At 38.9% G+C, this 23,455-nt stretch overlaps 1 protein-coding gene across 2 annotated transcripts in view; it reads right to left on the bottom strand.

The window, feature by feature from the left end:
• LOC121895035 (zinc finger protein 609-like) overlaps positions 1 to 23,455 on the bottom strand; it is a 79,523-nt gene that overhangs the window by 44,002 nt on the left and 12,066 nt on the right. For both annotated transcript variants that reach the window (XM_042407835.1, XM_042407844.1), the window contains exon 2: positions 7,469 to 8,355. In XM_042407835.1, the coding sequence (XP_042263769.1) occupies positions 7,469 to 8,227 (759 nt within the window). In that variant the 5' untranslated portion in view covers positions 8,228 to 8,355. The remainder of the gene's footprint in view (positions 1 to 7,468; positions 8,356 to 23,455) is intronic.

Here is a 23,455-nt window from a genome sequence, read left to right as displayed (position 1 = left end):
TGCTCCCTTCCCCCCACATAGCAAGCTGATCCAGACACAGCAACACACCTCGTGGAAAGCTTAGGAGAGAGAGAGAGAGAAAGACAGGGAGGCAAAGACAAAGCATGACAGGGGCTTTGTTTGACAGATCTGTGATTGCTTTTTTGCAAAAGTGGCCCAACATGTTTTGTGTCCCTGAAGAAAACCTTCACATCAATTCTTAATGAAGTTTTAAAGGTTGTGTTTCACCGACAGTGTTGCGTTACGTCGGTTTTGTTTAAAACCGAAGGTAAAATTGAAGTTTATGAAATGATCCTGATCTTAAAATAAACGCTTTCCGAGAGCGTCGAGGGGGCTGAAAACCATATGTTTTCACAGACTGCAGATGTGATCTCTTATGATATTCCAAAGCTCTCGTATTTTTTTATCAACTGGAAAGAAACTTGTTAAAAAAGGAGATCTTGAATCTCTAATTTGTGTAACAAATAACTACAGTATATAACAAAACAAAGGCCTCCAATCTCTGTTACACTTCTCAAGCTAAACTGCAAACAGAAGCATCAGAAAATGACTTTTAAGAGATCAGAATCTATAAGAAAACAACACACACTGATACAATGGCGCTGATAAAAAAAAAAACTGATCCGACGTCTTCTGTTGAAAAACACAAAGCGGTTTAGTTTTCACATTATTATTATTATGAAAACCTAATGAAAGCAAAACACTTGAAAGCTGGAGTCACAGTCTGCCATTACTCTTTGAATAATGAAACTATTGTGATAAACGAGCAACAATATGGTATTCACACTCCCAGCATGGAGTCCCGAGGTTTATAGGCACCTTTTAGATTAGCTTTGGGAAAACTGTGAGGTGTGGAAAAAAAAAACAGCATCCTGTTGTGGAGATATTTGTTTTAAGATTGACATTAGCAAAGATGATCTGATAGGGAGCTACGACATGCTGAAAAAGTCAACATGACAATACGACATCAGTTTTGGAAAGTAAAAAGGAAACTGCCCGTTAATGAGCCTTTGGGGGAGGGAAACTGAAACACATCAAAAGATTTGATGAAAAATTGCCAATAAAGCTCTCAATGGGGAATTTGATCCTTTCACTACATCAACCACAACTCTTAAGTTTTCATTATTAAAGATTGCACTTGTGGTAAAAGCAAGCTTATACTCAATATCAAAAGTGATAATAAATCCCAAAAGCCTCCAGGAAGCGAAGAGAGGACACAAATCAAGCTAAACATTTACTAAGGTCAAGGTGACTACAGGCAGTGTGTTTATGGCTGGAAAGACCTGCTTCCACTATTAAATAATTCCACACAAAAGCCTGTGGTGCCTCTCGACAAGGATTTCCTGTGCAACAAGACCATAAACTTTGTGGAGTGTAACATTTTCCTTTTTAATTTGATATCTGAATCCCTGGTCTGCTTTGAGGGGCTGATGAATCTGGTACAATGGCTGCCTATGCTATAAGGATGCTTGAATATGAGTTTTGTGCATTTTTGTTTGATTTTGACTTCAACTTTTTGAAATTTTGGTGCACAAATGGTGGACTATATGCAATGCAGTCATGATTATAAACTACTAAAATCACTACAAGGACGTTTGCAAAATATAAAACTTCTAATACTTTGTTTTGACTCATATATTGTGGTTTGATCTCGCAAGATCCTATACTGTAGAAAAATACTGCAGGTAATCTGTAAACCAGGTGTAAAAAAGGATATTTGGCAATAACAACTGTGGCATTTTCTTCTCTGTCACTAAACGTGCCTCGGATTAAAAGTTGGACACTAAAAACATTGAAACTCTTTAAATCTGCCAACATTTTGGGTTTGTACCGAGAGATAGCCCACAAATCTTTGAAGCTGTGTGTAAGTAAAGATGGGAATATTTAAAAATATCCTCCTGCAAGGTTGTGTTCATCTGATCACATCTACATATTTACCAATTAGTATATTTAGGAAAACTGTAACATATAAAAGTGCTAGTTATGAATGTGATAGGTCTGAAGGTTAAAATATTGCATAACAAACAACCTTAGAGAAAATGTTTTCCCCTCTGCTGTATGCAATCACTTGATCGTTGTATAATTGCGGGTAAATGTGACATTTGAAAATCTGCATTTGCTGTAGTTTATTTTTTGCCCATCATGTGATTACACTGATTCTACAAGCTGTTTTGATTTGCACTGGCATGTCAGTGAGGGATAGGACACTGTAAACCTTGAAAATGTGTGGCATGCTTGGTATGCATCTGAAAAAGCCCCGGGACATGGATGTTAACATGTTAACATGTAATATAAATATATGTGGCCCAACCAATGTTAATATTAGGGTGTTTTCACACCTTTAGTTTGTTTGCTCTGGTCTGAATCAGTTACGAGTTGGTGAACCGGGTGCGTTTTCCTCTTGGATCAGTTTCTTTTCACACGGAGAAGAATCCAAGCGAGCCGAAATGCAGCACTAGCATGTGAGAACGTTCACTTCACTCATTGGTCAGATGTGTCTGGGGCAGGAGCAAGAACATTAACACAGGAAGAAGGTCCTGAAGGAGGTCCATTGGTCAAATACAATGTACCATGTTGCACTAGTCCAGGTTTGACTTTGATTGCTAGTTGCTAGCAACTGTTAAATTCACTAATCCGCATCCCACTATGCAAAGCTCACCTGGCTACGGAAGCTTGAAGAGTATGACTAGTAGTCGGATCGGATCGAGGTCGGTCATGTTCCCACCACAAATGAACTGCTCCAGTGTTCATGACCGAGACCACCTCCTCTAAAGGGTCTCGGTGCGGTTGTTTTAGTCTGCACCCGAGTTCGATTACTGTGTTCACACCTGCCAAAACGAATCACAACGAAGGAAAAAAAACCAACCAGAGTTCCATTTAACCAGATTAAAAAGCGCAGGTGTGAAAACACCCTTACTATAATCACATTTTTATATCCACTCTAACAGCTGCTCACTCATTAAAAAGCAATAAATAGTCAACATTTTCTTTTTTTTTTTTTTAAAAACTTTTTGTAGTCGGATGTTTTTGTTTTGCCTACAAGCTCAAAGCATTTCACATTATTGTGAAGACAGAGGCTAATGGCAGATGTGGAAAACAATTAGTGTCAAATGTTTTCTTCCTGTAGTAGTGAGGGACTCCCTGAGGGTGAACGCTTCAAACAGGCGAAGGCAACACACTGGAATCACAAAAGCTATGAATAAGAGAGATAAGTCAATATCATAATTTACCAACTTTCTGCAAAATCGCACATAGATGATAAGATTATGTCGAGTTATTGTTTGATAAAATTCTGTTACTCAAATCAATTATTCCAAGCAGGCTGTAATAATAAACTATCAAACTGAGTTCATTCAAGTGAATTTGATTCTTTTGTGTTTAATTTGAATACACTTGTGATATTGTGACATACAGTATATTGATAAACTGCAGAAAAAAATCCTTAGATTTAGGTTTTGCATATTTGGAACAAGCATACAAGCAGTTCAGCACATGTTTAATAAGTGGAAGGGTTTTAGAGAAATGAGATGTTTTAGTCCTGCTGTGTTTAATCGTTTTGTTAATACAACAACTCTGTCTATTACTACTAAATTAGCTTTACTAGAAGATGGACAGGTAAGCTAACAGCCTCACTTAGCAGTGAGCTTCTTGATGTGATTTGCTCTCCTTCTTAAAATTAAGTCAGTCCTCTTTTCTATTCCCGAGCCTCTAAAAGCCCTGGCACTACTTAAAAGGAACTCGCTGTAACACAATAACAGTCAGTCGGTTCGCAGGCAAAAGAGAAAGAACTCAAGCTAGAGATCCCTCCACTCCCCGAGCTGGACATCAGCAGCAATGCAGAGCGGCGGCTGTGCTCTTTCATTAAAGTGCAGCCTTTCCTTTCTCTCTCCTCCTTTTTCAAAGTAACATTGCCAATGTAATTTTCCATGAGAGCCGCTCCATTTATCAAGGCCAGTGCCACATCGAGGCAGCTGATGAATGCCTTGCTCCTCTAGATTTGTATAATGAGAGGTGGGAGAGTGAGACACACTCAGAGGTGGTTAGCACTTGTACGAAGGAAGTAGAGATGATTTATTCAGCATCCGAGAGCCAATTCTTTGGGGAGCTTTAACTTAGGACACAGACAATGTAGCCACGCTATTACACCTCGACCATGGAGAACAAGATTGCAAGTGAGACACATACTGATTAATGTCAGGATTACGCTGGACTCAGGACAGCTAAGTATTTTAAATTAACGGTCATGTTGTAATGAGTCTGACAGATTTCCAAATGTACTTCCCAGCAGGAACTGTTTTCTTAAATTATGTGTTTTTATGATATCATTTAAGTATTCACAACATGAAAACAATCTATAGCAATAAAAAAAATAAGAACCGGTATAGATAGTTGTAAAAAAAGATCTATACTACCTGATGTGATGTGGTTATCGTTTCTGGCTCATCCTTGGCCAAAAAAATTACTTACTGAATTTACACTTTTGGGTTTGGAGTTTACTAGATTTTAAAAGAAAGTAAGTATATATTTTACGATGCACAAGGTCTAAATATACAGAGAATTTTTACAGGGCTTACAGAGAACCACACGCCCCAAAAAGATGTTTTTCTCCCATCATCGCCAGTGACATCACATACGGGGCTGAGACTCCTTCATCCTGCCACAGCACATTGTACAGTGAAAAGGAGGAGTGAGTTCGGACAGTAGTCATTTTTCACAAGTCTTTTCTCATTCAATTCAGTATCAATGTCACAGTTTGTCCAGTTTACTGCTAAATCTGTGACAGGAAACATTATCGTGCACATTCCAGGCAGGAGGGGGATCATGTTTTTTTTTTTTGAGTGGTGTGATGTTAGGAGCTCAGGATGAGATGTTGCAGACATGACTGTAGAAAACTGATGCGGTGCAATCCACAAGGCTTAAAAACCTTAGTTCACGGTACCAGTGGGAATATCTGTTACAGAGCGAGCGGTTGCAGCACCGAGGGCATGTGAAAAACAGTATGTATGTACATTTAAAAAAAAAAGTAGGTAGTGTTAGCCAATGCTTGTTACTCATACCAAGCAAGTGGGGTCTCCCATGCCCCCGGGAACAAAACTTAAGCTTTTGTGTAGTGGCCACAGTTGGAATTGCATGTCATGTGACTTGTAATTCCATATGCTGTAATACAGCTGTAAATTAATGAATACATTTAACATAATATATAAAATTACTCTTTATTTAATCACAATAGCCCTATCAGCATATTATTTTGGTTTCATTTCTTGTGTGCAGGGGGAGTCAGACGGTTCAGCCGGAGAAGGACTCTACTGCACATGCTCCATGGGCCCAAACATGAAGAAAGCCTGAGGAGCATTTTTTGGTGAGTGATTTTCATTGGAATTAATGGGCTTCATCTTTGAACATATCCAGTTCTCTTAATACATCCTTAAGGTTCTTCTAATATCTCAACTCAGTTTCTTGCCTGTCTCATTTTTACTCATCCTTGCCCTTTTTACCAGTTTTTTTTTTTTTTTGACAATTATCAGTCTTGAAATTATAAGGCTGTGGTCTTTCAAATGTGTACGAGTATGTATTATTAACCTCACACTGGGTTGGATCTGTCTTTAGCGTTTGGTGTACTTGACCTTGCTAAGCCCTTCTTCATTATGTGTTGGCAAACTGATGTACAAAAATGACTGTGTAACTGTATATATTTAGCTTTTTTTGTTTGTTGTTTTGATAAAATGCACCCATTTTTAAAAACACATTCATTCACTGGAGTTACCAATCTAAAATAGGTAAAATTGATGTGTGCAGTATTGTAATCGCATCCCTTTTTTCATAATGTCTTCAAGGCTACATTTCACCAGCGAGCTGTTTGAAAGCTGTGACCCTTCTCCTTTATTCAGTGTTGTCAACGGATTCATGCGCTTCTCCCTCGGAAGCCTTTTCAGTCTAAATACATTATGATTACAAAGACTTTCCTGAAATTTCCTTTTGTAGCAGTTCAGTCCAAGGAGACTCTACCGTTTGTGTTCATGACTGGGTGTCCTGGATTTAAGGAATCAAACAGGCTTCTTCCTCGCAGCCCATCCCCCATGCCACTTTCAGAGCAGCAGGAAAAACGACGAAGGCGTGCTTTGCACCAGCTCCCTCCCCCACACACACTGCTCCACCAGGCATTGCTGGGGCTTGTGGGATTAAGAATGGAACACGATGACAGACAAAAACAGTCCTCAGCACCTCCCTGCACTGCTGTCTTTTATACTGCGAGAGCATGAAAAGGCTGCTATGAGGCATACAATAGACACAGTGATAGATCAACTCCATGAGTGAACAAGATAAGTGGGGGTGAAAAGCTACACGGATCTTTATATTGTTCTTGTACGACAATGTCAGCGTTGAAATTATGTGAAGAAAAAAAAAAAAAAAGTGGAACATGATGTGACATTTATTTATCTTTTGCAGGCGTGATGAGATGCATATGGCTGACATTATCTATTAGACTCTTGTTTGACATTAGTACTTAATTTTTCCTGGCTCAGTACATGAAGCTTCCTTGGTTAACTGAATTTTTTATGTTGGCGAGTATACATTCCTAACGTGGCATAAGATATTTTTAAAACACAAAAAGACACATATGGATTCTCTGAGTATGAATCGAGCCTCTACAGTCATGAAGAGGAAAAAAAAAAAACAGCACCACTGTGTGGGCCATTTCCTGTAGCTGGTCTCAGCATCATATTCGTCAAGGGTACCCTTATTCACCATGTGGTAATAAAAGAGAAAACAGCAGTAGGTCTTTTTATGCATCACATGTCAGACAGTGTCAGACAGCCTCAGAAAATGGAGTGCATCTCACAGCCTGCTGTAAGCTACAGGCCGTCACAAAGTACAATTTCAAGTACCCTACAGGGCTGCGTCCTATTGTGTCCTATTGTATTCATTCATACCGTGATAATTAATTTGATGAAAGCCAGTATTGTTTCAAAAGATACTTGTCACAGACAAATGCAACTCCACAGTCGCTAACTGTTGCTGGCTTCCAGAAATGGATGTAAGTATTACTATTGCATTTCAACAACTGGGCTCGTTCAAAACAATCATTTAAATTAGAGATGTCATATTCCCAGACTAGGCAAGCTAGCATAACAGAGTACAACTTTAGAAACAGAAAATTGTGAGTACATTTGTTATTAGAGAGCAATAATTTACTTTTTTGATATACGTGTCTAATGTGTATTTAAAGCTGAAAATTACTTTAGAAAACATTTTAAGTATCGATTGTCAAGAGTAACCTTACAAAAGTAAACTGTAATGTTTTATTTTTTTAGCACAAAAGAATAAAAATATGTTGCTACATAAACCTGCCAATTATCAGTTGCACATATCCCTACAAAACCTGGAATCAATAAGACTAATCACTGAAATAATAACATGTGACAACACCAAACAGATCCATGCAGCATCAAAAGAAAGAAGAACTTACCTTTTCGTTTTTCACCTTCTTTAACGTCTTGCATTCATTATTACCATTTTCTACCTCCTCTGGTTCAGTTTTTGTGGTCAATGCTGGTACTATCCCAACAGGTTCAAGTGCAATATTCCCCATTTGATTGGCTTCTGCCAAGTCTGTTGATTGTGTGTTCTCAAAGGACGTATTACGACTATTCCCCAAAGCAACTTGGGCTTGAGACACAACATCCTTCTCCACAGCAGCTATTGCCACGGCTGGGGCTCCATCTGTTTTGTCCTTCTTATTTTTCCCACTAGCCCCTTCTTTATCTTTTTTACCACTCAGAACACCTCTGGAGGCTTTGCCTCCTTTTTCCATGTTCTTCCCAGAAGTGGAATTGTTGCCAGCAGCTCCTGCACTCACTGCTGTGCCTGTTGGCTCCCCTTGAGTCCGTCCTGCAGTTTCTTTTTTGCCCCCATCTCCAGTTGAAGCTTTGCTACTATTGTCTTTAGAGTTCTTACTGCGCTTGTATTTGGATTTGCTTTCCTTGCCTTGAGAGCCAGACACTGGACTAACAAACCTGATGTTGTCAGGCAATGCTGCCACTGCACTGGGTGGTGCCGCCATGCCGTCCTTGGTGCCAGACATCTCAAGTTTGTCCTTCTCTAAGTCAGCGTCAAGGTCAATAATCAGATTTCCAACACCGATATCCCATTCATCCCCGCTATCATAAGTGTCCACCGCATTAGAGTCCACACCTTTCCCGCCTGCAGTGCCACCACTTAGGGACATTTTAGTGCCAACGGCCCAGGATTGCCTCAGTGAGGTCCGACACCCTCTCAGACGGTTGGGACTCAGGGGCAAGGGTTAGAGAATCCTCACGGTCTACACGTTCCTGTCCCATTTAACCACATTTTGCCCTAGAAAGAGAGGAGACAAGAGTTATAATAATCCGATAATTCAGACATAAAAATAATAGTACTAAGGCTCTGCCATCACAGAACAGAACATTTCATTGGGTACAAAACAAAACCAAAAAAAAAAAAAAAAAACACACACAAAAAAACATTTGATCATGAGCCAGTAATTCTCTGATGATCACTGCGCAAACCACTATGGTAATACCCACTGGTGTGACAGCACTGCTCTGAAACCCTCTCTTCATAATCACTTCCCACAGTCGTCATGGCAACCATGGGAAATGTAGCCTAAATCCTGCTTTGACAGCCAAGGTGGCCCCACTGTTCTGAATGACTGGCTCTCTTTTCACAAGGCACTGCTGATAGTGTCACTGCTGATAAATAAGGAGTAGCTGGCCTCACACACCCCCACATGGTTTATGGAGCCGTGCCTTTTCAACTCAAGAGCACAATGGTAATCTAGCATTAACAGAGGAGCTTAAAACATGAATGAAGCAGTGTATGTGTCAGGAGAACACCGGTTCGTTGTATTTGCTTTCACAATGTAGCCTAAAGGTCACCGTGTTTCATATCTTTCGGAAAATAAATACAACATTCCAGTGCAGATCCCAATTACGGCTAATTTTTGACATACTGCAGATCAACATGGATACAGAAAAATATTGTGCTAGTCAGCTGGTCCCTTGAAAAAAAAAAAAAAAAAAAAAAATCAATTTTCTCAATTGAGATCAAACATGTTTTGCAGGATAGCAAGGGTTTAGAAGACTTGCTTATGTTTTATCTAAATATTTGCAAATCTTTCAAGTGTAAACAAAAATGTTTTGACTGAGTGATTGCGGAGAGGAAAAGGAAAAATGTGACAGCATCAACTTGTGTGTCGTTTGTGTGTTAAGTGTGAGTGAGTGGCTGCCAAAAAAATGTCTTTACACCTTTAAAATGATTTTCAGCTCCACTCTATATCGAAACTATGCAGAGATTTTTTTTAAATGTAAAGTACACTGGGTTTTCCTGTGAATGAAAATGTGGTTTGCATTGTCAGATGTATTACTATCACCACTGCTTTTAAATAATTGCCTTCAGCAACCCACCAATTAGCTTTTTTTTTTTTTTTTTTTCAATCAATAACAAGCCTTTGGAATGGTAAACATCTCCTGCGAGGAAAAATGTTGGTTAAAATTTGTTGATGAATGACGGAGAAGAAGAAAACAACTGTTCGAGCCATAGTTTATTGTGCACCGTAGGCTACGAATGACACAATCCGAATGACTCCCATATTTCTGCAACTGTTTCATTTCATAGTATTCTACATGAAATACTTGAATTACTAGATTAAGTTCTTAGTAGTCCTATCTGTTCATTACACTTTCTGGATGTTTTAATTCAAAACTGGTGGCCCTTTTAGACCAGTGGCTCAATTTAAGTGTAAATAAACTGGTGTTGATGGTGTTAAACATAGCGCTAAAATAAACATATACCGAAAGAGTGAATTTTCTGATTATCCTGTTGCTTGCGGTCCCCCCCCCCACCCGTGAGCTCACTGCATGTAAATAAATAATTAACACTCTCATCTGTAGTTCTCCTCTCCCTTTGTGATAAAGATTTTTGAAAGGGTAAAGAAGCCTGAGCACAGAAGACTCTGGAGTAGCTGCAAAGGTAAAATGAGATCAATATTGCCTCAAACAGGCATGAATTCTGATGATTCTCTTTGTGCTGCAGACACCCGACCGACATAATATAGCCAAACAGTCCCCAGCGGAGCCCTGGAAAGATCTATGAATGTATGGTCTTACTACAGATTAGAAGCCATGGTGTGTTTGTTTTATTTTGCAGCACAAGCAATAAATACATTTTCTGGTGGATATCTGAAATATTTTTCTTGCTAGAATTTCAGATTTTTGCTGATAAATCGATATTCAGGCTGTGGTTAGTTGACCTCATAGATTGCTCTTTCAACAATGCATTATCTTTAAAAGACCTCTAGATAATAAATTGTCCTATTGAAAATGCATCCACAAGCTACTGAACAAATTATTTCAACAAAAAAAATATATTTCTACTACTATCTTGTGCCACTTATTTCTTACAGTAAAGATAATTAATTGGAAATTTGCAAAATACACGAGCAGCATGAAAACATTTCATAATCGTTATGATATCGAGCTCCTCTAAATAGCATTTAAAACAACAAATTCCAAAATTATTACACTCTAATTCACTCCATATCCTTAGACTATTAGCCTGTGTAACTATGGCTCATCCTATCACGTCAAACCCTGAAGCTTCTCCAATAACTATGACAGCATCCGAAGAGATTGTATGAGGATATGAGCACATTTTCTGCTTCATTACTGTTGACATTACAATTGAATCTTAGTGGAAAGGAAAAAGCTCAGAGAAATATTCTACATATTCTCCATTTGTCAAGTTATGACAGTGCACACCAGAGGTTTGCATTAACAAGTGCGGTTTTATTTTCCTTAAAAAAAAAAAAAGTAAAATAAGACATCTTCAACTGTTCCAGAAGAGACACTGATCTTCTAGTTTTTTTGAGGCTGGATTGTTCCTACACTGACTGACTGACAGAAAAGCAGTCATTTTGCACTTCATCTACCATTACTCTCATTAGAACAACAGCACAAAATGGCAGCTGAGTCACATAATGAAGAGCTCATGTAGATACAGTTAAGGGGACGGTTCATATCAATCCCAGCAGTGACAGAGGTGATACTGTTGAACAATCGTTTCATCGCCGAGCTTTCTTATTCCTCACAGATGGCTCCCGAAAAAGGAACAACAGTCAGTGGCAGGTTTTTTGGAGGGTGGAGAGAGATACAGCTGTCCCTGTTTGACTGGGTAAACAGTTGTGAGGTCTAATTTGTCCAACACCTCCACAAAAGAGAGGTTGTAACTCTATCGGCAGTTGACCTACTGTACTGCCCTTAGCTGGAACTGCAGCGCAAGCCCTTTTGAAAAAGCCCCACTGAGGAAATGTCCCAGTGAGTGCCCCGTTGAGAGAAAGGCATGCAGGCTGTGCAACTCCCAGAGTGCCTGTCCTTTTTTCACAGATCCAGTTTCATTCAGCTATCTATCACAGAGGCCACATAAGGGTGAGTCTGCCTTGAGAGTGCAGAAGACGACAACGGAAAGAAAATTCTGGTCCATTAGCTGTGGGACACAACTCAATCAGACATGGCTTTATGTAGTTTTCAGCACTGTGAGGAACACCATCTGTGCATAAAACAATTAAGAGTATGGGATCTGTCTATAAACAAGGTTCTGACTAGGCTTGCTGAGGTAGTCAATGTTACCGGTGAAACACGCCCATACCGTCGTTTTGCTTTTTTTTAAATAGAAATAAAACCCTTTTAGTTCATTTTCGCATATCAGCGCCCACGTTCATTAAATCAAAAAACTCTAATTTGTTAAGTATTACGCGTGTTATCAATACACTACAGACGTAACAATTATAAACTGAAAGTGTCTGCTCCATGACCGCCTGCAGCAGCAGCAGAGTCGTAGCAAAAAGTAGGTCTGTCCTCCCTCCTGCTCTCTGCTGTAAACAAACGTAACGCTAGCTGTTAGCGAGCAGCTGCTGTCATGTCTACCCGCGTCTTGGTGCTCGTTTTCGGCAGAAACTCTCCCGCTCTCTGCCTGCTCAGCCTGCTCTTGGTGCGTCTCTCTCCGGATGGAGGGTTACTCTGGTTCTGGTTCTAAGCGGCAGTCGTCCTCCGGCTCGTCCCTGCGTCTGTGTGCGCCGCAGACCGGCTGTAAATGGAGGATGACCCGCCAGCAGTAGCCTGAAGCCTGCTGTCACTAACTCTAAACTCTTAAGTAAGGGGAAGATCTAAAAATCTAACGTTAAAGATCAAAGGTAGCACTCTACGGATGAGCGTCATCGACGGTCGTCTCATCTTGTAAAATGTCCGATGTAACTAGTAACACGGTTGTTGTCACTAGTTTATTAACCAGAAAATTTGCTCACAGTGGCGTCTCTAGTTCTGACACTGATTCTGTTCAAGCAGAAACCAGAACGCAGGACTTATCTAGCCATTTTTGCTTCCTGTGTATATGTGAGAGACATAATCAGAGGTGTTGATCCAGAGGGGGTGCAAAGGAAAGGTAGAAAAAAAAAAAAAAAAGGCACAAGAGGAAATACTTCAAGTGACTCCTACTGTGAGTTCCTTTTACCTTTTAAAAATGCCAAAATACCACTGTGCACTGTCTAGCACCAGAAATGCAGGAACATACTTCTTTTTTTTTTTTTCTACAGCAAAAATAACAGCATGGGATGAATAACATGTTTCAAGTCCTGTATGTCACAGAATGCAGAAACAGGTAATTATAGTTTGAATTACAGCGATTAAAAATGATTTCTCAGCTCAAGCATGAATGACATATGTCCCCAAATTACAGCAGCCATGTGTCGACAAACACTAACATTTCACAGTATGATTATCTTGGCCAGAATTATCTCGGTGTGAGATATTATCTCAATAATTACTTAAGTAAGACGAAAATATTCAAAAAGCATTAAAACGTTGCTACTTCAGTGACCGATAAATCACTTTTTTTTAATCCCATTTTAAAACACATTTTAGGAAATGGCACTGACTTTTCCACATTCCACCATGATAAATTTGTATTTGTTGTGCTTGCTATTACTGTGATAATAAAAAAAATCCACTATAATAAAATTGATTTTTAATTGAGTATGCAGTTACAATAATAAATATCCCACTATCATTGTAAAACATGCTATAACAATACATAAAATTATTCTGCAAAAATGCATTAATGATCTGGTTTACTCACAGGGGAGATTTTAACACATCTAAAATCCTAACTATGAACATCTCCTGCATAGTTCTGGCCCTGTGTATCAAAACACACGCTGACTGTTCGAACAGTCAGGAATATCGAGGAGCAGCGGGGTTGGGCCAACACCCAACACAAAAAACAAAACAATACACCAGATAGGAAGTGTAAAAAGGTGGTTTTGTTTATTTTCTATTTAATTTTTTGTCTATAAAATGTATGTATGAGAATGTTTGTGTTTGTTTACACACTAAAGGACTGATTTTTATTACAATTAAATTAAAGTAGTTAGTTACCGTCCTACTCAGAACAGAATGAACCAGTACTCAGCATTTCCAAATCAAGCTGGACCTTTTTAAATGATACTTTTTTTGTTTTAATCTGTACAAAGTATCCCATCAGACTCCATCTTCACTTCTTATTAAAGCTAAAATACTCCCTGGTAGTAAAATATGAGAATATGAAAACACATGCATAGTAATATATTTTTAATTACCTGTTTAGCCCCATGATCAGTTGGTTGACAGTATGTGTATTATTAAGATCAGAACAGTAGATCAGTAGTAAAACAGTAAAAGACTAGTGGTTACAAAGTCCATCTGTATTCTGTATCCCTCGGACACAATGCTGCCTTTGAGTTTTAGGTGTTGGCAGATTAAACAGCAACTGTGGCACAAACACAGGCTGGATAAAAAAAACTAACTTGTATTAAATGTGCACAAGTCTGGCAAAGAGCATCCTTTTCTCTGCAGGTCATTTAAAGGCAAGTCCCCATCTAGAGAACCCCACAGTGACCTCCATGTAATTGGATTGTAAGCTTGAGCTGATTACCAAAATAGAAATGCACCCAGCCAATCCAGGTGATGGGAATCAGGAGTCTGGGTCGGCCAGTATCCTTATCAGTAAATATGTCAATGACAGGAACTGAAGATTCCCAGCAAAGTGTGACCTCAATGGAGCTCAAGTCAATGCCGTACCTACCCGTGTATTACAAAAGATGATGTCGGTGATCCCCCAGGTTTTATGAAAACATATATATTTTCATCTTCAGATAAAAAATAACGGATTATATTCAACCTAAATTAGAAACTAAAACGAGGTCACATTTGGTTGATATGATCTGAACATACACCGTAGGTTTAATTCATAATATAGCCATCATTGCCAAAAGGTCTTTTATCCCAGATTGCAGCAGCTTTGTGCATCTTTGGAGTGGCAGCTGTATGACTCAAACTGACAGTAACCAAAGAAGTGTGAAATATGCAGATTGCTCTCTGGCTGATTAGGCGCCAATGTCCGGGCTCTGGTGTGATGCAGCAAAAAAACAAAGCGCTTGCACACCACACTGGTCTCAAACTGTATCATTCACAGAAAGGCGGATAGAGCAGAAAGCACGTTATGTGTTAAAGTAAGTTGTATCTGCACTGGCATTTTTTTTTTTTTAGGTCATCAGATTTGATCACAGTCCATAAATTTTACCTGTTAAGCAGGCAAACAATAATTTGTGCACTGCTGCGCAATTTTAATCAGATCACTATTTTATGCCTGATAAGTCATAACAACACCTGCATTATGTGATCATCTATACTATATTTAAAATGAGTGATCATAGAAAACTGAATTACTGACATTTCTGCCTCAGGGCTCCTGACCAGACATATTATATTATTTACAAAAACTTTGTTTAAAACCCCAAGACCAGCATTTTCAGATTTGTGCACACTAGGGAGCATGTTTGAAAAGTCTAATTTTTGGTGTGAAAAGAACCAGCTCATTGTGGACTAAAGAGCAAAACAGAGAGAAAGTGATGCATTTTCAAATTTAACTAGCTTAGTGTGGATATGGTCCAAATCCCTGCTGACGATAAGTCCTACCCCGTCATCCTGTTTTGTTCTTTTAACACGTCAAGCGACAGAACAAAACTGCAATCTCGAAGCAATTACGTGGCACGTTCTCCAGGCACCACTATTAAAGTACCTAATAACTCATAAAACGATCTTCACTGTAGGTATATTCTCCACTCATTAATGGTGCAGTTATGTAAAACATTTACAACAACACCGACGTGTTTTCATATAACCAGCTCATCTACTGCTTTGGAGTGTGCATGCACTGGGAGTCCATAAAGTTCCAGCAATGTTTTACTAAGTGCATTCAGGGTGACTAACATTGGGTTTGTGTAAAAATTACTTTATAATGACCAAAGACCTTTGCTGCTAGGTGTCTGAGTGCTTAATGTAAAGTGAATTATTGGAAATTAACAAACAATTTCCTAACATGAATTTAAGCTACATGAAGTGCATTTAGCTTCATGTGATAGTGAAAGTGCTTGACACAGTAAATGACCTTATTCTCATTCATGTAAACTATACAGTACAGACACACAAGAGCCTTTGACAAAGTACTGTTTCTCTGTGAATACTGTCAGAAATAACTTCATTTTCAGCACAGTCTCAACATAATACCTAAACATTTCTCGGAAAAACAATTGAGACAAAAGGCCAAAAACATCATAATCTTGTCAATGTCTTTCCTAAATAGCAGTGACCAGTCTAAACTAGAAATTCAACCCACCAGTGAATACAAGTAATCAAATTGTGGCTTGTCTGTGGACAAAAAGCTGATGCAGAGGATGAAAAGAACACTCACACACTGGCCAGAGTGTAAGGAATCTTAAAACCCTTACAAGGTGCCAGATTGATTTTTCCTGTGCTCAGAGAGGACCATGTAGAAACAGAGTGGGGGGTTTCTGGCACAACTTTACCTACTTCCAAGGTGCATAGAGAAGGGAAAAGAAGTCTTAAGAGGTCAAAATTCCAACACTTGTAGTTTACAGAACAACTTTATTGTTAGACCAACACATTACAGCTAGTGGCCTTCATCGGGGTCATCATGAAACACATTACAAACCACATTTAAATAAGGAAGGAAACAGAAAAAATTCAAAAAAGGAAAAATAATATAAAAAAAGACAACCAATCATATACATCCACACACATATTAGCCAATGGGGCACCAACAAATATGGGTTGGGTATATGGTCATGTGGCTTCAGGCCAGTCGTTGACCCAGACTGGCAAGGAAACAAGGGTGGTTTCCAATAAGGGACAAGGGTGACACCATATTTGGTCCATAAACTGAAGAAGTGCAACTAAGGCGTGGTACTTGAGTTTGTACAGAAAGAGGCCTTAACCCAAAATGTGCCTATTTGATGTGGCATACTTTTAAAATACTTAAGTTAAAAAAAAAACTTGTTATAAAGTGCTATAGATAGAAAGAGTGGGAAGAACAACCAGATACATCATAAAAACCCACTTACAAACCACATAAATGAAAGATATTTAAGAACCACCGTAAAAACTCATTAATAGAAGTCTTAATTCATGTCTCCTGGAAATAAACTTTTGAAATAGAAAATAAAAAAAATGCTTTTCTCTTTTTCCTGAGAAAATCGACATTACCATCTCTTTGGCTGGACTTCTACGTGTATGCATATAAACTTCTTCTATGCGTATAATAATAGAGATGAAATGTGATGTTGCTTTTTATTGAAATGTCTTGCAACAGGACTGGTTACATCATTCCTCTTAATGGAGCTCCTGGAGGCCTGTGATTCACACTTAACTATAGCCTTGAAGAAATGAATTTTCTCTATATAAATGTAACAAAAAAAAAAAAAAAAAGATGTCTTCTCTTCCTTTCTTTACACCAAAGCTACAAATCGGAGGACGCTTCCTTCATGCTGAAAGCTTTCATCCCATCCTTCTTAAGAAAAGTCTACGTGTAGGTCAACTCACTAGACTGCAAAGAATAGCCTATGTGATGTGCCAGAACAATATGTTAACAGTAAAGAAGATTTGTTAACTAAATTTATGTTTATCTACAAGCTAAAAAATATTGCAAATCTACGCATGACAACGATTGGCCTGAAGCCACATGACCATATACCCAACCCATATTTGTAGGTGTCCCATTGGCTAATATGTGTGTGGATGTATATGATTGGTTGTCTTTTATATTTTTTTTTACCTTCTTTTTTTCTGCTTCACGTCTACCCCATTTAAACGTTGTTTGTAATGTGTTTCATGATGACCCTGTTGAAGGCCATAAGCCAAAACACGTTCTAACAATAAAGTTGTTCTATATGCTACTGGTGTTGCTGGAATTTTGACCTCAAAGAGGACCCTGGCAGAGACATGAGCAACTCCATTAACATGCTCAGACATCCCACGCTGCCATGATTTCTGAATTACAAAAGCCAGTCACTAAAATTCTCAACACACTTCTCATTACGTCCGCTCTTTTCATTCTATAATTGAGACACTCTGTCTCAAAGCAAGTCGATATAGTAACACCAGCAGCAGCGTCTACTGTGGCACACTTGTTTGTATTGTATCTGGTCAATTGCAAAGTAGGCTCACTGAGCACATACTTAATCTCTTGGTACAGAGACTTTAGGCGGAAGCCTATTATGACTTTTAATTAATATATCATTATAATATCCATCTATATGGCAGAGTGTGTTTAACACTCTTAAGGCAAATTTACCACGCTTGGAGACGCTTTCCATACACTGCTACTGAGAAATGTTCATCTAGTTTGTCGTCTGTCAATGCCATCTAACCTCATAAATTCAGTGAATAATATTTTCATCTGGTTTTTTCACTGAATACCACCATCTAGGTGAAACATCTTCACAAACACAACACTATATAGTTTGAACGCTCAGAAAGGAATTAATTTCAGTTTCAAGGTACTTAAAGTCTGGTACCATTTACACAGTCACAGTGTTGAGAATTGCAGCAAATGTGTTGTTAAAAGGTATTAAACAGTAGTTATGCACCAACCCATCTTTTTCTTTTTAAATAAAGATTCAGATACCTAAACTCTGGGTATCTGTTGATACAGAGTATAAATCAGATACTCTCTTTTTCCCAAATTTTTCCACAACCTCACCATGTGGAATTATTTTTGTCAGAGGTAACATGAGGATTGCTATGGCGTAAAAAAAAAAGTCTAAAATTAGACCTACACAAGGAAATCTAGTATTATAGTATCTTTCTACAACTAAAATCTATATAACATAGATATTTAAGTTTTTGCTACAGGTTATGAGGGGGGGACCCAAAAATTATGGGAATTGTAAAAAACAAAAAACTGACATTATAAATCTTTCAGAAGTACCTTTCCTATCCCCTTCAAAGTACTCTCCTTGAAATGCGATACACTTGTCCCAGTGCTTCTCCCATTCCTGGAAACATTTCCTGTAGTAATCTTTTAACACCATGTCCAGGGCTTCCTGGATTTCATCCAAAGTAGTGAATCTTGTCCCTTTCAGTCCCAATGTTAGCGTCACAAAGCTAAAGACATATGTTACCTAGCGGCAGATCTAATAACTACACCCTACTGCCGTGCAATCGATGACTTCCTGGAATTTTTGGGTCCGCCTTCGTCTCTTTAATTGACCAACATGAAATTTAAGATGTACAAGTAGTTAGCTGTAGCAAATAACACCCAGAACACCCCTTAATGCTATGTTGTGGTTTCTGTGATGTGAGCATTGTTTGCAATGTTCAGGATGGCGTTATTATTCCTAGATGCATTAACACTGATTAATAAATGCAGCTGTAAAGGCCCTGAAACTTGCCAGTGGAAAACATTAGCCTAAACTGTGAATAAAAAAATGAAAATATAGCACCAGGACTTGTTTATCAGCTATAAGAGACAAGCACAAGGGGGTGACATGCTGATCTTAATATAATTTGACAGATTTCCTTGTTTCAGACTAAGATTCCTTGAGTTGTCATGGTCGAATAAGGGAATCTGAGATTTATAATCAGCAGTCAGCTGCTGCTAGGGACATTAAACTGTTAATGAAGCTCCTAAGGTATAAGATGATGTCATCTGCATAACAATGCAAAGACAGATTTGTATAGACAATGAGAACAGGAGGGCCCAAGTAATGACTTCTGCAGTAATATTCGATATCATGGTTGAAATCTCTATTGACAGAGAATGCTTTGCTCGATCTGAAGAGTTTAAGATGATCCAGCACCGAGCATGAAATTCTTGTACACAGCTCAAGTCTGGTTATCAAGATGAAACTAATTCGGTTACAGGCAGTGAATCAAGCCAAATAACCAATTTATAGGAGACAGAGAGACCTATTGTTCCATTAAACAGAGCTGCTTAATGATCTGAAACAAAAAACTCTTTAACAAGAAAAGACCAGAAGAAAATACAAAATCACAAGACGAGCAAGACAAAGAGACAAGTCAAATTAATAGAACAGGCTGCAGATATTAACGCTAAAATTATTAGCAATTTGGACAATTTAAGGTTTTCAGGATTTCAAAGTCAACAGTAGTGCTAAAACATAAAGAAAGGGAACCTCACCATTAACCATGAAACTGAATTATTCAAGGTGGGAAAAGTACCAGTGGAGATAGGGGAGTAATGAAATGCTTTGTGATTAAAACTTTCCACAGCTAGATATTCAGCGTTAACCTTAGATAACCTCTGCTGTCATAAAATCATGTTTTTTTCACATTAGGTATTGTCATGAACATGTTTCAGAACGACTGGTCTTGACAATCAGCGTTCCTTTCCTATCATAATAGACTCCATACTCCAAGACCAGAGGTTCACACATTAAAACCAACAAGCAAGACCTGCACATCTGACACTTGTGACAAAGAAAAGACACTCCAAAGATCTGACAGCAACATGGCATGAGGGTTCAAAAGTCTAAGTAGATTCATCCGTAACAACAGCAGTAGTAAACAAACATGGAGTTGCAGTAAATTCCTGAGTGATTCCTGCTGTTTATAATCTGCTGTGATTGTAATGTAAATATTGTGAATAAAGGTTACTGTTACTGTGATCTGTTTCACTTATCATAAACTGCCCTTCAGACAAATTCTAGAGATTAGTGACTTCCAGATCCAAGTTTAAAGACCAGGGCCAATCCATTTTATTTATTTACTTTTTGGGATGGAGCGACTACCACTGTCAGCTAACTCTGGTCCATATGACTATAAATAATATTTCCTGTTAAGCACCCACACAAACATACACACACTCAGGCCTTTGAATGTAATTTCCACTTGTATCCTATCATCTTAAGAGGGTATGTTGATGTTTAATAGGGATGGGTACCAAAACCCAGTATTAAATGGGCCCTAATTCTTATTTTCAGGTGATTATACACTAATTAAAACATACTTATGTATATTATATTCCATTTCTGCCAAGTCCGTTCCACTAAATACCAATAAATTCCACACACTGCACCTTTAATGTTGCTTCTTTTATCTGTACTTTTTTACATTTTGGTGTAATTTCTGGTCTCATTTCTGTCCTCTCCTCTGCTCTCTACGTCGGTGTTTGAGAGCAGGAAGGTCGCAGCGGAGACAGTGAACCAGATGAAGTGAATGATAAAGTTTTACTCGAGCTGATGACATCTACGTTTATTACTGTAAGTGCAACAAAACCTTTCTGAGTAAAAAGCCAATAGTTTATAAAAACACCAGTTCAGCAAGCATTAACCTTTTAGAAATACGATATTTTCACTGCTTTGCCGTCTCCCATCCACCTCCAGTGTATTTTACACAACCACAATGTGCTAGTTAAGCTAATAGCGAATTGTTATGAACAAACTAAAACGAATGCTGTCTAATACCTATCCCTAGTGTTTAAAGGGTATTTCCTCTTCAGTTTCAAACTTAGGTCACTGACCTGTTCAAAATAAACAACCCAGTCTTGAGTCAGCTTACAATGTTAAAGACCTTTGATTTGATCAGACTCAGGAATCAGTGGGGGATGGAAGGGGGTTGGGCTGGTTGGTAAACTCTGCAGGCTCAAGCTCTTCCTCATTAGCGGATAATCAGCGTGACCGTCACGCCTGGCTGCCTCCAGTTAGTCAGACTGAAGTCAGGCTTCAAAATCAAGATTATTAACTAATGTGAAGACACCACTAAGCTCAACTAATGATGCATATTTCCTCTTCTACTTTTCTGATTCAGCAAAAAGTCACTTAGAAATCACAGCTAACAATCTCTCAATCAAAGGCTTTTACAGAGTAATTTGTACTTATAGCTTCCAAACTCAAGAGGGAAGCTCATAAAGATGAAGGAAGTGTCAGGCACTGCTGCACAAGTAATAGGACACACAGCACATCTGAAAAATACAGTGAACGCTTTCTCTAAAACTAAACATGGCAAAGATTCTATATAAACAGAGATGGACCAAAGTGGTTGAGCTTTACGATCGAATGTCAAACCACAATTTCTTCCCGAAACCCTAAAACCAGATTTACATAAACCAAGGAGAACAAACAACAGAGCAGCTTAAACATGTGAGACACATTGCCACAACATGCGAGTGGAGTAAAAACAATCGATGGTTGCAGCCTTAAGTCCATTTGAAAAATTTTCTTCATGATTCAATATTCTAGTGTTAACAGGAAAGGAGTTAAATAAACGTGTTGGATAAAGTAAGCTCTTCTACTTAAATACTGACTGACAAATGAGGGAGCACGGAAGAGTAGGGAAAGGACACAGCCTGAGGCTAAAGAACAGACAGTCCCTCGTCAGACTGCTGGATGTGTGTGTGTCTTTATGGGGCTGTGTGAGACAGAATAAGATAGAGAAACTATTTTTTATTGCAGTCTTTTGTCTATTATTTATTACATGCATTCCTGCACGGGCAGCCTGCCAAGAGGGATTCCAACAAATTCTTAGTGAAAACTGAAATATCCATCTGCACACAGCGCATTCAATCAAGCTAATGGTATCTACAGTACACACAACTTCTTAATCTTCACTCTTCACCTTTCAAACAGTTCAACTAGCTTATCACATATTGCACCCACTACTGAGCTACTTCATTGCAGATGACTGACCTGCAGAAACCTGTAATACAGCAACAAAAAGCGCTGCACACAGCACTCGTCTCACTGCTCCTGTGGAGAGTCTAACAACAAGAACACACCAGGTCGCTGCTAAGCGTCTAATATACTGCTCCACTGTTTGTGCCATAGACAGTTGATGTGTTGCCATGTGAATGTCTAACTAGAGAGAGGGCATGGACAACCATTAACCTCAAATAACTGCCTGCCTCTCGCACAGCAGCTGCTTAACAGAGGCAGAGTCAACAGGCGAGGCTTCAAATGGCATTGTCACTCTTGCATGGTAAGTTTCCAGAATCAATGCAGCAGTGATCTGTTCCTGAGAGAACAAAGTGTCACATTTAAAGATTGATGGGTCTCAGGACCGAGCAGCAATTTGGACCCAATTCTTGATTGATCAGCATACTGCAGGTTTTTGACAGTGCCTCTATCAGTTACTGACTAATTCATTCTACTTTAGATTATTTTTATGCTCATGTCAAATACATACTCCTCGTGCAACTGGAGGTCCTAAAAATGCAAAAGTAGGCAGTAACATCTGACAGTGAGTGCTGACACTCGCACACTCAATCACTGCCTGCAGTTCATATGCTGGAAAATGTGCATGTACCGTAAAGGGAGGGAAGGAGTAGCATGCTACATTTCACTAATGGTAAAATATCACCACTCAGTTACACCCACTATCACGACAGAACTACTTTAATATTTTTCCCCACTCCAATACTGCATAATTACTTGTTGGTACCGGGTATTTGCATAACCTTTTCACCAATGTTCACTCCTACTTTTCAACTCACGCTAAGCCTCATCCATAAATTTGACACAGCACAAACTGAGCTCAGTATTCTGTTTCACATGGTCTTTAACTCCTGGAGCTACGATCCGGTTGTAAACAACCATAGTTTCCATGTTGCAAAAAAGCAATACAGGGGTCTTGGGAGCGCAAGATGAGTTTTCCTTGCAGCGTTTCCCATGCATAGGCTCTACTTGGGCGGCCTGCGCAGGTAGATTAAGACCTTCCCAGGTAGATAAAATCTGTCTGAGTTGCGTGCTGCAGTAAGCTAGCATCTACCGATAGCCCACATGTGAGGTGTTCAGGGGACATCTGTAAATAGTAGCTAGAGAAAATAACCTGGGTCATCCCTTCTAAACTGCATGAGTCTCTGCATGCACATCCGTCACACACCGTACCACCCACCAACACGAGCAAATTCTCAACCTGTGGGAAAACACTGCCTTATGTTCTATTTTGGAAAGCAATCATGCTGAAATGTAAAAGCACTTCTTAATTTTAGTTTGCCTCACTCGGATGTCTGACAACATTCCGATTTTCTGCCACCATAAGCACTGGGTCATCCGTTAAAGGAAAGGACAAGG

This window comes from Thunnus maccoyii, chromosome 1, assembly GCF_910596095.1.
Source record: "Thunnus maccoyii chromosome 1, fThuMac1.1, whole genome shotgun sequence".
NCBI lineage: Eukaryota > Metazoa > Chordata > Actinopteri > Scombriformes > Scombridae > Thunnus > Thunnus maccoyii.
This window is presented reverse-complemented; position numbering and strand designations above follow the sequence as displayed.